The sequence below is a fragment of the Clupea harengus genome, chromosome 20 (assembly GCF_900700415.2).
Source record: "Clupea harengus chromosome 20, Ch_v2.0.2, whole genome shotgun sequence".
NCBI classification, from domain to species: Eukaryota; Metazoa; Chordata; class Actinopteri; order Clupeiformes; family Clupeidae; genus Clupea; species Clupea harengus.
In genome coordinates this window covers 22,136,571-22,151,570 of record NC_045171.1, presented here as the reverse complement: position 1 = coordinate 22,151,570, position 15,000 = coordinate 22,136,571, and the positions used below count along the sequence as shown (strand labels likewise).

Sequence of the window (15,000 nt, the reverse complement as noted above, 5' to 3'; positions counted from 1 at the left end):
CTGTGTGTGAGAGAGAGGGAGAGAGAGAGAGCTGTGTGTGTGTGTGAAAGAGAGAGAGAGAGCTGTGTGTGTGTGTGTGAAAGAGAGAGAGAGAGAGCAGTGTGTGTGTGTGTGAGAGAGAGAGAGAGAGAGAGAGAGAGATAGAGACTATGTGACTCTGATCACAAACAAAAATCTGAGAACCACGTTGACAAAGTACAGACTCAGTGAACACAGCCCGGCCATAGAGGTGGGTAGGCACAGACAAACCTGGCTGTGTGTGTGTGTGTGTGTGTGTAGACGGAGAATCTCCTGTATCTACCTGCTGATAAGTCACTTCCTCTGCTGTGGTCTGGGCCTACTGGCCAGAGGTCAAAGGTGAGAGGGGTCAGAGAGGGTCAAGATGCACATTACAAGCAGGACACTTGCACACTCTCTCTCTGTCTCGCACACACACACTCACTCACAGACTTCTCACACTTCTCACTCAGAAACAGTGTGTGTGTGTGTGTGTGTGTGTGTGTGTGTGTGTGTGTGTGTGTGTGTGTGTGTGTGTGTGTGCGTGTGTGTGTGTGAGAGAGTGTGTGCCTGTCAGGTGTCTGTGCTGCACAGTAACTTAGCTTCCAGTCTGAGTTCCCCATAGGACCAAAGGATAAACACACACACACATCTGACCGTAGATCACAGAAAGAGCTTAGATATCACACACACACACACACACACACACACACACACACACACACACACACACACACACACACACTGTCACATCTAGCCCCATATCTCTGGAGATGGTTAAACACATGAAGACATGTCTGAGACACTGTGGTGGTGGTGGTGGTGGTGGTGGTGTGTGTGTGTGTGTGTGTGTGACATGAAGACACATCTGTGTGTTCTGGCTGATTGAAGGGACTTTTATTAAACCTTACAGAGTAACAGACACGTGCTGCTGCCGCCGCTTCACCGAGCGTCCTGCAGACAGATAGTTCAGTCTCTGCTCTCTCTGCCTCTCGCATAAGTGCATTTTAAGAGCCATTGTCTCCAGTGCCTTACACTGTGTCGTTAAATAGCGCACGCACTTGTGAATTTTAGCGTTTGTGGAAACGCCCGCATGCTTGCGCTGATGACAGTAACATATCGGTAAAGGGACACGGGGTCAATGTCCATATCACACGAGCGACGACTCGCATACGGGCGGATTGTCCGAATCCTGGCTGTGTAACGAGCTCAAGCCCGTGTCCGAATCGTCGTTATTGACGTTGCAAGTCTTTGAAAGTCCCCGTGCCTGTTCCACCCACGCGCTCTGTGTCTTCACGGAGCACACAGTGTCGGGCTCAGTTACCGAGGGCGGGCGCCCTTTAACCTCCACGGATAATTTATCCTCGCCGCAGAAGTCCAGCTCGCTGACCCTCTCCACTAAATCCTTTAGCTCTCTCTCTTTCGCTGTCCACAGCTCCCCGCTCAAGTCCAAATCACCGCTAATCGCCTGTAAATCCGTATTCAGACGGAGGCCGATGTATAAACTCGTGTCCAGTTGCGTTATGATCCTCTCCTCCTCCAAAAGCAGCTCGCTCTCTGTCGGGACCTCCGTCACCAGCGCGAGCTCAGACTCTCCAGGTGAGTCCTCTTTCCCTGTCTCCAGGTCGGTACACGAGAGTTCCTCCTTCCTGCGTTCCATCCAGCGCTGGTTCAGCTCCCCTGTGATCTCTGCCGTGATGCTGTCCAGGAGCGCCTCGTGCTGGGACAGCTCCTCTTGCAGTTTCAGCACCTCCTGGCACCTCCGCGCGTACTCCTCAAACTGCGCACGCACCTTCGGGGAACGCTGCTCTTCCTCCTCGACGCTCGCGTGCTCATCCAGACTCTTCTCGAACAGATAGGTGTCCTGCACGTAGTTGGTCCCGAGCGTTTTGACTCGGTCGAAGTGGACTTTGGCCTCGCAGCGATCGATATCCCTGTCCAGCTCGTGAATGCGCTGGACCTGCTGGCGGATGGTGTGGTCCTGCGAGACGATCAGGTGCACGAGCGTCTCCATCTTCTCCACGGCGGGCTTGTCTCTGCTTAAAGCCTGCACCCGCTTCTTGTTGATCTTCTCCAGCTTGCGGAAGGCTTTGCGCACGATCCTCCGCTGCCTTTCCTGGGAGTGAGCCATGGGGACCCGCGCGGTTCCCCGGTATATGCACGGGCTTTCCTTACTGGGCACCACACGCGCCTCCGCGCTGCGCGGGCCGCTGTTGGGTAGAGACGCGTCCTGCTTCACGAGTACGAATCTCACGTTCTCCTGTTCGTCGCCCCACGCGCTCCAGAGTCTCAGGACCTTGGTCTTGTTCGGTAGGATGCGCTCGAAGCCTCGCCACTTCTCCACCACGCAGTACGACTCTGGCGATCCCGCCAGCATGGCCGAACACGGCTGAAACGCGGCCGAACACGGCTGAAAGTCCTGGTCCTCTAGCAGAACCCGAACCACATCCGCGCAGGTGGTCCGCTTCGACAAGCCTGAGATGAGCTTCTCATCCCGGCAAACCCACACCGAAATCTTACCCTCCTCCGCATCCATATCAGCATGCAGTCTCTCTCCCACAAAATACTTTATGAAGACTTTATTCCGGTCCGTTAAGGCATCAGAACTTCCAGGGTGAATTCAAGTATTTCCCAATCATTGTCGGCAACGTGTTACTGACCGAACACTGTCCGCGAGTGTCTACAGGTCGAGCTGCTCGGGACCTCTCTCACCGGACAGCTCCACACAAACGCTCCAGCGTCACTGAGGCAACGCAACTCGGTCCCGTCGCTCCCCTGGAAACACGTGACGGCTCGAGCCCAAGTCAAGGCTCCCCCTCAAACACCGCCCACTTCAGTCCCGAGCCAAGACGTCTACGGGCAGTCCCACACACACACACACACACACACACATATATACATAACTCCCGCACCTGTAATGCTTATTGCACCGCAGCACAACACAGTATAATGCATATACAGCTGCGGAAAAAATTAAGAGACCACTTCAAAATGATTAGTTTCTCTGGTTTTACTATTTATTGGTAAGTGTTTGAGTAAAATTAACATTTTTGTTTTATTCTTTAACTACTGACAACATTTCTACCAAATTTCAAATAAAAATATCGTCATTTAGAGCATTTATTTGCAGAAAAATGACAATTGGTCAAAATAACAAAAAAGATGCAGTGTTTCCAGATGTCGTATAATGCAAAGAAAACAAGCTCATATTAATTTTTAAACAACACAATACTAATGTTTTAACTTAGGAAGAGATCAGAAATCAATATTTGGTGGAATAACCTTGATTTAAAATCACAGCTTTCATGTGTCTTGGCATGCTCTCCACCAGTCTTTCACATTGCCGTTGGGTGACTTTATACTACTCCTGGCAGAATTTGGTAGAAATGTTGTCAGTAGTTTATAGAATGAAACAAAAATGTAAATTTTACTCAAACAATTACTAATAAATAGTAAAACCAGAGAAACTGATCATTTTGAAGTGGTCTCTTAATTTTTTCCGCAGCTATATACATAACTGATTAAGTCACAGTATAACACATACATACATACATATATAACTGATTAAGTCACAGTATAATACATACATACATACATAACGTGTGTGTGTGTGTGTGTGAGTGTGAGTGTGAGTGTGTGTGTGTGTGTGTGTGTGTGTGTGTGTGTGTGTGTGTGTGTGTGTGTGTGTGTGTGTGTGTGTGTGTGTGCGTGTGCGTGTGCGTGTGCGTGTGCGTGTGCGTGTGCGTGTGCGTGTGCGTGTGCGTGTGCGTGTGCGTGTGCATGTGTGTGTGTGTGTGTGTGTGTGTGTGGTTGTATTGGGACACATTGACAGGCTGGTTCTCCTGGTTCTACACGTTAAACACTGTTTCTGGTTTCTGACACTAACTGACTGAGAAGGACAGAGAGAGAGACAGAGAGGAAGAGAGAGAGAGAGAGAGGAAGAGAGAGACAGAGAGGAAGAGAGAGAGAGAGACAGAGAGGAAGAGAGAGAGAGAGAGAGAGGAAGAGAGAGAGAGAGGAAGAGAGAGCGAGGAAGAGAGAGAGAGACAGAGGAAGTAAGAGAGAGAGGAAGAGAGAGATGAGACAGAGAGGAAGAGAGAGAAAGAGAGAGAGAGAGAGGAAGTGAGAGAGAGAGGAAGAGAGAGATGAGTCAGAGAGGAAAGAGAGAGAGAGGAAGAGAGAGAAAGACAGGAAGAGAGAGAGAGAGAGACAGAGAGGAAGAGAGAGAAAGACAGGAAGAGAGAGAGAGAGAGAGAGAGACAGAGAGGAAGAGAGAAAGAGAGGAAGAGAAAGAGAGGAAGAAAGAGTTTTATTCAGATGGAATTTGACAGACATGATGTGAGGTCAGTGTGTGTGTGTTAGTGTGAGGTCAGTTTGTGTGAGGTAAGTGTGTGTGTGTGTTTGTGTGAGGTTAGTGTGTGTGTGTGTGTGTGTGAGAGGTTAGTGTGTGTGTGTGTGTGTGTGAGGTTAGTGTGTGTGTGAGGTCAGTGTGTGTGTGTGAGGTTAGTGTGTGTGTGAGGTTAGTGTGTGTGTGAGGTTAGTGTGTGTGTGAGGTTAGTGTGTGAGTGAGGTCAGTGTGTGTGTGAGGTCAGTGTGTTTGTGTTAGGTTAGTGTGTGTGTGTGTTTGTGTGAGGTTAGTGTGTGTGTGAGGTCAGTGTGTGTGTTTGTGTGTGTGTGAGGTTAGTGTGTGTGTGGGAGGTCAGTGTGTGTGTGTGTTTGTGTGAGGTTAGTGTGTGTGTGTGAGGTCAGTGTGTGCGTGTGTATGAGGTTAATGTGTGTGTGTGTGTTTGTGTGAGGTAAGTGTGTGTGTGTGTGTTTGTGGTCAGTAGATGTCATTGGTTCCTGATTGTGTGCTGAAATGAAAAAAGGAATTTCCTGTCTCACAAAACACACACATACACACACACACACACACACACACACACACACACACACACAGACAAAAACTCTAACTCTCAGAGGTCAGGTTCACAGCATCATCAGCTCTACCTTCTGTTTCAAAAGCTGGGTTAAACCCTCCAGCCACACACACACAGGCCACACGGACAAAACAAGCATCTGCCTCAAATTCCCTTCCTAATCCTCCGAGAGAGAGAGAGAGTGAGAGAGAGAGGAATGAGGAGAGTATATTTTTGATGGTAACTGAAGTCCCCTTGTGTTCTTACTGTGTGTAGTGGAATCCCAGCAGTGTGTGGCACATTATCAGCTCAACTATAAACCAGCACCCCCTCTGGTGGTCATGAGTGGTACTGCAGAGGGGCTGCACGCACTCTTCCCATAAAAAAGAAGCGGTTTAAAGCAGCAGTGTTAAATGATGAAGATGAAGCTTACAGCAAGTAGTGTTTAATGATGAAGATGAAGCTAGCCCCTCCTTGTCCACTATTCATTTTGTATGTGTCATGTACCATGTTGTGTTTGTATGTATTGTGTACATTTATCACATGTATGCTAGCATGTTGTGTTGGTATTGTGTACATTTACCACATGTATGCTAGCATGTTGTGTTGGTATTGTGTACAATTACCACATGTATGCTAGCATGTTGTGTTTGTATGTATGGTTTAACTTTACCACATGTATGCTAGCATGTTGTGTTGGTATGTATGGTTTAACTTTACCACATGTATGCTAGCATGCTCGTCCTGAGGCGTGTATGATCGTCCCCCCTCCCCTTCTCCCTTTCTTCCAGTCGAGGTTCTGCTGATGGTTTCTTCCAGTTAACAGTTTGAGTTTTTCTGCTCCTGTCGCCATTGTGCTCTAGGCGGGTCAGGCCCTGGGCTGTGTGTGTGTGTGTGTGTGTGTGTGTGTATGTATGTAAAGTGCCTAGACAGTTTTATTGTTTGTCGCAGGCTATTAGTTAGTAGTGTTTAAAGCAGCAGGCTGTTAGTTAGTGGTGTTTAAAGCACCAGTGTGTTAGTTAGTGGTGTTTAAAGCAGCAGTGTGTTAGTTAGTGGTGTTTAAAGCAGCAGGCTGTTAGTTAGTGGTGTTTAAAGCAGCAGTGTGTTAGTTAGTGGTGTTTAAAGCACCAGTGTGTTAGTTAGTGGTGTTTAAAGCAGCAGGCTGTTAGTTAGTGGTGTTTAAAGCAGCAGGCTGTTAGTTAGTGGTGTTTAAAGCAGCAGTGTGTTAGTTAGTGGTGTTTAAAGCAGCAGGCTGTTAGTTAGTGGTGTTTAAAGCAGCAGTGTGTTAGTTAGTGGTGTTTAAAGCACCAGTGTGTTAGTTAGTGGTGTTTAAAGCAGCAGGCTGTTAGTTAGTGGTGTTTAAAGCAGCAGTGTGTTAGTTAGTAGTGTTTAAAGCAGCAGGCTGTTAGTTAGTGGTGTTTAAAGCAGCAGGCTGTTAGTTAGTAGTGTTTAAAGCAGCAGGCTGTTAGTTAGTGGTGTTTAAAGCACCAGTGTGTTAGTTAGTGGTGTTTAAAGCAGCAGGCTGTTAGTTAGTGGTGTTTAAAGTAGCAGGCTGTTAGTTAGTAGTGTTTAAAGCAGCAGGCTGTTAGTTAGTGGTGTTTAAAGCACCAGTGTGTTAGTTAGTGGTGTTTAAAGCAGCAGGCTGTTAGTTAGTGGTGTTTAAAGCAGCAGGCTGTTAGTTAGTAGTGTTTAAAGCACCAGTGTGTTAGTTAGTGGTGTTTAAAGCACCAGTGTGTTAGTTAGTGGTGTTTAAAGCAGCAGGCTGTTAGTTAGTGGTGTTTAAAGCAGCAGTGTGTTAGTTAGTGGTGTTTAAAGCAGCAGTGTGTTAGTTAGTAGTGTTTAAAGCACCAGTGTGTTAGTTAGTGGTGTTTAAAGCAGCAGGCTGTAAGATTTCAGTGCGTCTAGAGCAGTGAGAGCACACACACCTTGCTCACACACGTACAGACAGACACATTTAATTCAAGACACTCAATGTACTCTTAACATTTGTTTGTTTTATTCAATGTATACATACAAAGGATCTAGAAAGCTACAAAATATCTACCACTTTATCAAGAAGGCATCAAAATGTTACACAGCGGACAGGACCATATGCAGTAAAGAACACGTACACATCGCAGGACCCACACACACACACACACACACACACACACACACGTACACATCGCAGGACCCACACACACACACGTACACATAGCAGGACCCACACACACACACACACACACACACGTACACACAGCAGGACCCACACACACGTGCAGACACACACCTCTGACACTAAGAGGAGAACTCTATACACACACACACACACACACACACACACACACAGGTCCCCGGTCACACCCAACTCCTGAGAGGGATCTGCTGTAACCAGGCCAGGTGTGTTTGAACGGACTGTGTGTGCGTGTGTGTGTTTGTGTATGACTGTGTGTGTGTGTGTGTGTGTGGACGACTGTGTGTGTGTGTGTGTGTGGACGAACAACTGCATCTACACAAACGGAAGGACCTACCTAAACACACACACACTACTCTTTCTCACTGGGGTTATAGTGTTACAGATTACGTGACTGAGGGTCGTAGACATCACACACACACACACTCGTCCTCAGTATGATGCCATGTTGTAGTGCTTAGATTATCTGACTGAAGGCTACAGACCTCTCTCTCTCTCTCTCTCTCACACACACACACACACACACACACACACACACACACACACACACACACACACACACTCGTCCTCAGAGTAAAGTCATGTTTTAGTGTTTTAGATGTTACACTTTAATAAAGTTCTGGGAACATTCAAGAAAAATCTGTACGAACACAAGAACCACACACACTGAGCAAGACACGTCACATGACATTAGCAGCGCCAAGCGCACACACACACACACACACACACACACACACACACACTTCTTAACGCACACTATTAACCATCTTCTATGTCCTGAGTGGGACATACTTACAGGGCAGCAACTCTCCCATAAATGTACATTAATGTGAACAAGAACACAAGTACACACACACACACACACACACACACACACAGGTGATAGAGAAATGACATGTCATATAAAAGGCCAAAGGTCAAATAAAAGCAGAGGGACACGAGTCTCATCATATGGACGAGTCTCCCTGCAACACACACACACACACACACACACGTGTGCTTTTAGGCAGCAGTCTAGTGGAGTCTGCACTGGTCTGCTGCCACCTAGTGGAGTCTTTAGGGTCTGCGTTGGTCTGCTGCCACCTATGGAGTTCTGATGGAGTCTTTGGAGATCTTTATGACATGAGAGTCTGTGCAGATCTTTATGGATATATAAGGCTTATCTGGAGGCTTAAAAAGTCAACACCCACATGTGCATTTAGGATTGTGCCAGTCTTTAGGGTCTATAGGAGTATTTAAGGGTCTTAAGGAATCTGATGGATACTTTAACAATCTGATGGAGTCTTTATGGGTCTTTAGGGTTCTATTAGAATCTGATGGCGTCTTTAGGAATCAGATGGAGTCTTTAGGAATCAGATGGAGTCTGTAACAATCTGATGGAGTCTTTAGGAATCAGATGGAGGCTTTAGGAATCTGATGGTGTCTTCAGGGATAGACTTTACTGTGATGAAGTTTTTAATATTTAGCTGTCTGTTGGGGTCTGATGGAGTTTTTGGACATCGTTGCCAATCTGTGAAGATCAATGAAAGTTTTCATAGATCTATGTAAAGGCCTGTACGAGTCATCTGACTTTATAAGAACACACAGGGGCTTTTAAGGTGCTGATATCATCTATAAGGATCTAAAAGGTTTAGCTGGATCACTCAAGTAGCTTGCACAGTGGGGAACGGCCACACACACACACACACACACACACACACACACATTCTCAACAGTCTTTATCAGCACTGCTGGTTAATCAAGAGTTGTAATAAACTTTAAAAATCTTTTTATAAATTAGACGTGAGCTACTGAAGGAGGCCTCAAGTGAGGCAGGCTGCAGAGAGACAGGCTGCAGTGAGACAGGCTGCAGGAGGAGAAGAGAGCGACTGAAGGAGGAGAAGAGAGCGACTGCAGGAGGAGAAGAGAACGACTGAAGTTCTACGCTCGTAACCCGCCAGAACACTAACTGGGTCTCCACATTCATTGGCAGTTCTAAAGAACCGAGCTGAAGGCAAAGTGGTGGCTGGTCCGGTTCCACGGCCGCTGGCGGCGGCGGCGCGGGGGGGTTTGGTTTGGTTAGTCTGGCCGTGTGACTCATGGCCCTGCTGGAGCTGGACTGAAGGCACTAGAGAGCGTCAGCAGCAGCAGACAGGGAGGAGAAGGGGATAGGAGGAGAGGAGAGGAGGGGAAGGGAGAAGAGGAGAGGAGGAGAAGAGGAGAGGAGATGAGAGGAAGGGAGAAGAGGAGAGGGGAGGAGAAGAGTAGAGCAGCAGCAGGAGACAGGAGAGGAGAGGAGGAGAAGAGGACAGGAGATGAGAGGAAGGGAGAAGAGGAGGAGAAGAGGAGAGGAGAAGAGAAGAGGAGAAGAGGAGACAAGGGGAGGAGAAGAGTAGAGCAGCAGCAGGAGACAGGAGAGGGGAGGAGAAGAGAGGAGACAGCAGGGACGAGAGGACACAGATGTGTGGGGGACTGAGGGGACACAGAGGTGTGGGGGACTGAGGGGACTGAGGGGACACAGAGGTGTGGGGGACTGAGGGGACACAGAGGTGTGGGGGACTGAGGGGACACAGAGGTGTGGGGGACTGAGGGGACACAGAGGTTTGGGGGACTGAGGGGACACAGGGGTGTGGGGGACAGAGGGGACACAGGGGACACAGAGGTGTGGGGGACTGAGGGGGCACAGAGGTGTGGGGGACTGAGGGGACTGAGGGGACACAGAGGTGTGGGGGACTGAGGGGACTGAGGGGACACAGAGGTGTGGGGGACTGAGGGGACTGAGGGGACACAGAGGTGTGGGGGACTGAGGGGACACAGAGGTGTGGGGGACTGAGGGGACACAGAGGTGTGGGGGACTGAGGGGACACAGAGGTGTGGGGGACTGAGGGGACACAGGGGTGTGGGGGACAGAGGGGACACAGGGGACACAGAGGTGTGGGGGACTGAGGGGGCACAGAGGTGTGGGGGACTGAGGGGACACAGGGGTGTGGGGGACTGAGGGGACTGAGGGGACACAGAGGTGTGGGGGACTGAGGGGACTGAGGGGACACAGAGGTGTGGGGGACTGAGGGGACTGAGGGGACACAGGGGTGTGGGGGACTGAGGGGACACAGGGGTGTGGGGGTCATAGGGTTAGGGATCTCGGGGTCTTTCCGCCTCTTTAAGCCGCTGCCCTTCATTTGGTTTTAGTTTTGATCCACCTCAGACCAGATCCACCTCAGACCAGTCCAGACCAGATCCACCTCAGACCAGTCCAGACCAGATCCACCTCAGGGTTTAGAGGAGACCAGTCCAGACCAGATCCACCTCAGGGTTTAGAGGAGACCAGTCCAGACCAGATCCACCTCAGGGTTTAGAGGAGACCAGTCCTGACCAGATCCACCTCAGGGTTTAGAGGAGACCAGTCCTGACTAGATCCACCTCAGGGTCTTTAGAGAGACCTGGACCAGATCCTGCAGCAGCACAGCTGTGTGTCCCTGAGGGGGGTGGGGGGGGGGGGGCACACTAAGGCACGGGTCTGTGTGTGTGTGTGTGTGTGTGTGGGTGTGTGGGTGTGTGTGTGTGGGAGGGGTCAACTTTGGCAGTATTGGCATGACGACGGGGTTGGGTTGGGGTCACAGCTCTAGTGTCTTTAAGGGTTTCGAGTCGATACTGATTAAGGCTCGAGTCACAGAGAAGAACCAGAGAAACACAGGTGAGTGAAGGCAGAAACACACACACACGCACGCACACACACACACACACACACACACAGGGTAGGGAAATGTTATGTTAGTGAGTGTTGAGAGTGTGTGTGTGTGTGTGTGTGTGTGGTGGAGCTAGTGTTGTCTGATAAAACATGTAGGACAGCCGTGTGGAGTGTGTCCGACTTTGGTTTGAATGAGTGGCGCAGCACAGCGCCCTCTAGAGTCTGGGAGTGGAGATACATGTAAGGCACATGGTGGACACTGCAGGTCTCAGTGATGGATTGTGTGTGTGTGTGTGTTTTCTTCTGACTAGATGTGTGGTTTGTTCATCTCACTGGAGACGTAGAGTGAGTGTGTGTGGTGAGTTCATTAAAGGTGTGTGTGTGCGTTCAGGAGTGGAGCAGTGGAAGTAGAGTCTTATCATAAATAAATGTAGTGTGTGTGTGTGTGTGTAAGGTGCACTCTCTTGTATAGAGCCATAGGGGGTGTGTGTGGTATGTTTACAATAACAACCACAGTAGTGTGTCTGTAGTGTGTTCTAGTCGTATTTGGCAGCAAATCATGGTCTGTGTTGTGTATGTAGTGTGTGTGTGTGGTGTGTGTAGTGGGTGTGTGTGGTGTGTGTGTGTGTGTGTGTGTGTGGTGTGTGGTGTGTGTGTTTAGTGTTTTTCTCTCTTAGGTTGTCGAAAATCAAGGAGCACCACAGAAAAACTGATTCTGTGTGTTTGTGTAGTACGTGTGTGTGTGTGTGTGTGTGTGTGTGTGTTTGTGTAGTACGTGTGGATGGGGTGGAAGTTAGTGTTCTTATGTTACGGTCTCTTCACTGGGATGGTGGGGGGGGGGGGGGGGGGGGGGGGCACTGACACACACACAGACATACACACACACACTCACACAGAATAACAGCGGTCAGTACCACATTCACCTGTCTCAAGCTCTGGGTCAAAAAGACTTCAGCTTTTTCAATGACTTCTCTTTGGAAAAGGGATGTAAGAATAGAAATGCTCACACGCACATTCAGGACGACACACACACACACACACATTCAGGACGACACAAACACACACACACATTCAGGACGACACAAACACACACATTCGGCAGTTTGGACTCCACGGGGAGAAGGCTAGTGTCCTTGTGTCTCTCCAGACTATATACATGTGACACACACACACACACACACACACACACACACACATATACATGTGAGCTATAGAAAAGTGGCTTCTGTAGGTATTCTGATAAAGTATCAAAGATTCATCCTTTTCAGCTGTCGCTAAGGCCTGGCGGCTGTCGCTAAGGCCTGCCGGCTGTCGCTAAGGCCTGGTGGCTGTCGCGAAGGCCAGGTGGCACGCTCTCTACCTACTGGTCAAAAGCACGTGTGGTCCCGCCCTCCTAAAGGCACAGACCAATCAGAGGAGGGGCTCAGCAGGGGTCAGGTCAACAAACCTCAAAGCCAGATGCTACGTTAGCACAACACACACACACACACACACACCCAAACCACACCCCTCCCGTATCACACACACTAACATTCTGGGGCTGTCAGGGGAACAGTGTGTGTGACCTGTGTGGTCTGGCACTGTTGGGAGATTGGATTTGAGTATTTTATTATTGTCATTATAATTGTATTATTATTATTTATTTATTATTGTTTTAAATTGTTTTGATTCTCTGAGTCACCTGACCAAGCGCTGAGCCCCTCCCACATCTGATGTCATATGTACATAATTCTGAGGCCACACCCACATCTTCACAACATCATATAAGAGTACCGCATCACAGCTGCAGTCACACACACACACACACACACACACTATTTACACCGACGAAACAAACCAAAAGAATAAGACACAATTTCACCCAATCACCAGCGACAAGCGCTGGGTAGGCGGAGCTAGAGGCACTGCCACTTCTGTCAAGGCTCTCAGCCAATGGGGATGGAGCTGAGAGCGGGGGTGGGGGTAGGGGTTGAGGGAGTGTGTGAGTGCGTGTGTCACTCCTTGACGAGGCGGTAGATGGTGTGTTGGGCTCCGTGCTCGCTGTTGGACACCTCAAACACACACGCCATACACAGCAATGTCTCCTGGGTATCTCTGTTAGTCACCACCTAAAACACACACACACACATTGCACAGATAGAATGTTAATATGCACAGACACATACAGCAGTAATGTAAAGTACTCAAGCCGTTTCATCATGTGTCTCTCAGGCACACACACACACACACACACACACACATACCAGTAGAATGGTGAAGTTCTCCAGTACACTGTTCATCATGTACCTCTCGGGCACACACACACACACACACACACACACACACACAGACACACGTACCAGTAGAATGGTGAAGTTCTCCAGTACACTGTTCATCATGTACCTCTCGGGCACACACACACACACACACACACACACACACACACACACACACACACACACACACACACACGTACCAGTAGAATGGTGAAGTTCTCCAGTACACTGTTCATCATGTACCTCTCGGGCACACACACACACACACACACACACACACACACACACACACACACACACACACACACACACGTACCAGTAGAATGGTGAAGTTCTCCAGTACACTGTTCATCATGTACCTCTCGGGCAGGTGCTTGAGCTTGTGGATGAAGTTGATCATGTACTCACACATGGGAGAGCGACTAATGCGGTACACAAAACGGCCGTTCTCAAAGCGCGCATACTCCGTCTGAAACACACACACACACACACACACACACACACACACACACACACACACACACACAGTTACACCAACATGCAAAAGAACTTCTTTAAACCACTGGAATTATGAATCCATAATATGTTGTGCAGGTGGATTTCACACATTATTAGAAAGCTGTGAACACACACACACTAGGGCTGTCAAAATGGCTAAAAAATGACGTTCGAATATTCGCTTTAAAAAAACACATATATTCGAACATATTCAAATTTCTGGTTGCGCATTAGGCACGTCAATAACAGGACACATTAATACAACGAGACATAACTACTTGTATAGGTAATTTATTTAAGTTTAAACATATTTAACAACATATTACCTACACAAAAATATGTAAATTAACTAATGGCCAAGACCGCAGAGCTTGCACACACTCGCACTCTTTCTTTCTCCCTCTCTCTGCCTCTCCCGCACCGCCTCGCTCTCTGCGCATATCGGTTTAAATGAACGACAACAAGGGATACGGTACCTCGGTTCCAGTGCTTCACAGAACTCCCTGAAGCCTATCCCATCCACCACACTGGTCGGCCTCATGTCCTTGCATATGAACGAAATCAATTTTTGCGTGCAGGCCTCCTGTCGTGCCGCAGGCAACGAACTTGTGACGGACGGCGCAAAATATGTATCCAAACGTGGCTGTTTCGCTGAAGTTCCACATATTATGCCGTATTCACTTGGATGCACATTTTGGAGATGTAGCCTCACGTTGCTAGTTGTTGAGTTGTTGAGTTGTTGAGCAGTGAGGCAACTTGTTGAGCCTACAGCTAAAGTAGTGTGTAAGCTAGAGTTAGGTTACCATTCAACAACTAGCAACTTGAGGCTACATCTCCAAAATGTGGAGATGTAGCCTCAAGTTGCTAGTTGTTGAATGGTAAGCTAACTTTAGCTTACATAGCTTATACACTACTTTAGCTGTAGGCTCAACAAGTTTACCATCAACTGACCAAAATCCGAAATATTTCCAGACATCACTCTTTAGATGTTTGGGGGTTACAATCACTTTCTCTGCTGCGGTCAAGCTGGATTCTACACTTTCTGCATCTCGCAAGTCAACTGTCAGCAGTGACTCTGTGCCAGACAGTGAGACTCCTGTGACCTGTCCCTGATCTCAGGCGCGCGCCCACCCGCAAAGCAGACAGTGCTGCCGCTGTTTTTTTTGTTTTTTTTTACATTCGAATATTAATTTTCACATTCGAAATTCTATTTTTAACAACTATTCGAATATATATTCGAATTTAGAATATTCGTTGACAGCCCTAACACACACACACACACACACACACACACACACACAAAGAGGCCAATTCATCACCATCAGTGTGGACGAGGATCGCAAGGAGCTGAAATCACACACACACACACACACACAGACACACACAACCACACATACACACACACACACACAAAGACACAGGCACAAAACCACACAAAGACACACAGCCACACACACACACAGACAGACTTACAGACACACACACACACACACACACACACACACAGACAGA

General features: G+C 48.3%; 2 protein-coding genes across 5 annotated transcripts in view; both read right to left on the bottom strand.

The window, feature by feature from the left end:
• LOC105901336 (transcriptional enhancer factor TEF-1) overlaps nt 1–15,000 on the bottom strand; it is a 56,654-nt gene that overhangs the window by 1,611 nt on the left and 40,043 nt on the right. For 3 of the 4 annotated variants that reach the window (XM_012828767.3, XM_031586926.2, XM_031586925.2), the window contains 2 exons: nt 13,307–13,459; nt 11,567–12,843 (listed from right to left, as the gene is read on the bottom strand). In XM_012828767.3, the coding sequence (XP_012684221.1) occupies nt 12,730–12,843; nt 13,307–13,459 (267 nt within the window). In that variant the 3' untranslated portion in view covers nt 11,567–12,729. Of the gene's footprint in view, nt 1–11,566; nt 12,844–13,306; nt 13,460–15,000 lie in introns of those variants that run through there. The other variant, XR_004165954.2, reaches the window with a different exon arrangement.
• On the bottom strand, nt 894–2,715 carry LOC105901326 (ras association domain-containing protein 10). The gene has a single exon (XM_012828757.2). The coding sequence runs from the start codon at nt 2,531–2,533 to the stop codon at nt 1,148–1,150; it is 1,386 nt and encodes a 461-aa protein (XP_012684211.2). The 5' UTR covers nt 2,534–2,715; the 3' UTR covers nt 894–1,147.

What these genes read in the sequence shown, in the direction of transcription:
- LOC105901326 (XM_012828757.2), bottom strand. Translation starts at nt 2,533, where the DNA reads ATGGATGCGGAGGAGGGTAAGATTTCGGTGTGGGTTTGCCGGGATGAG.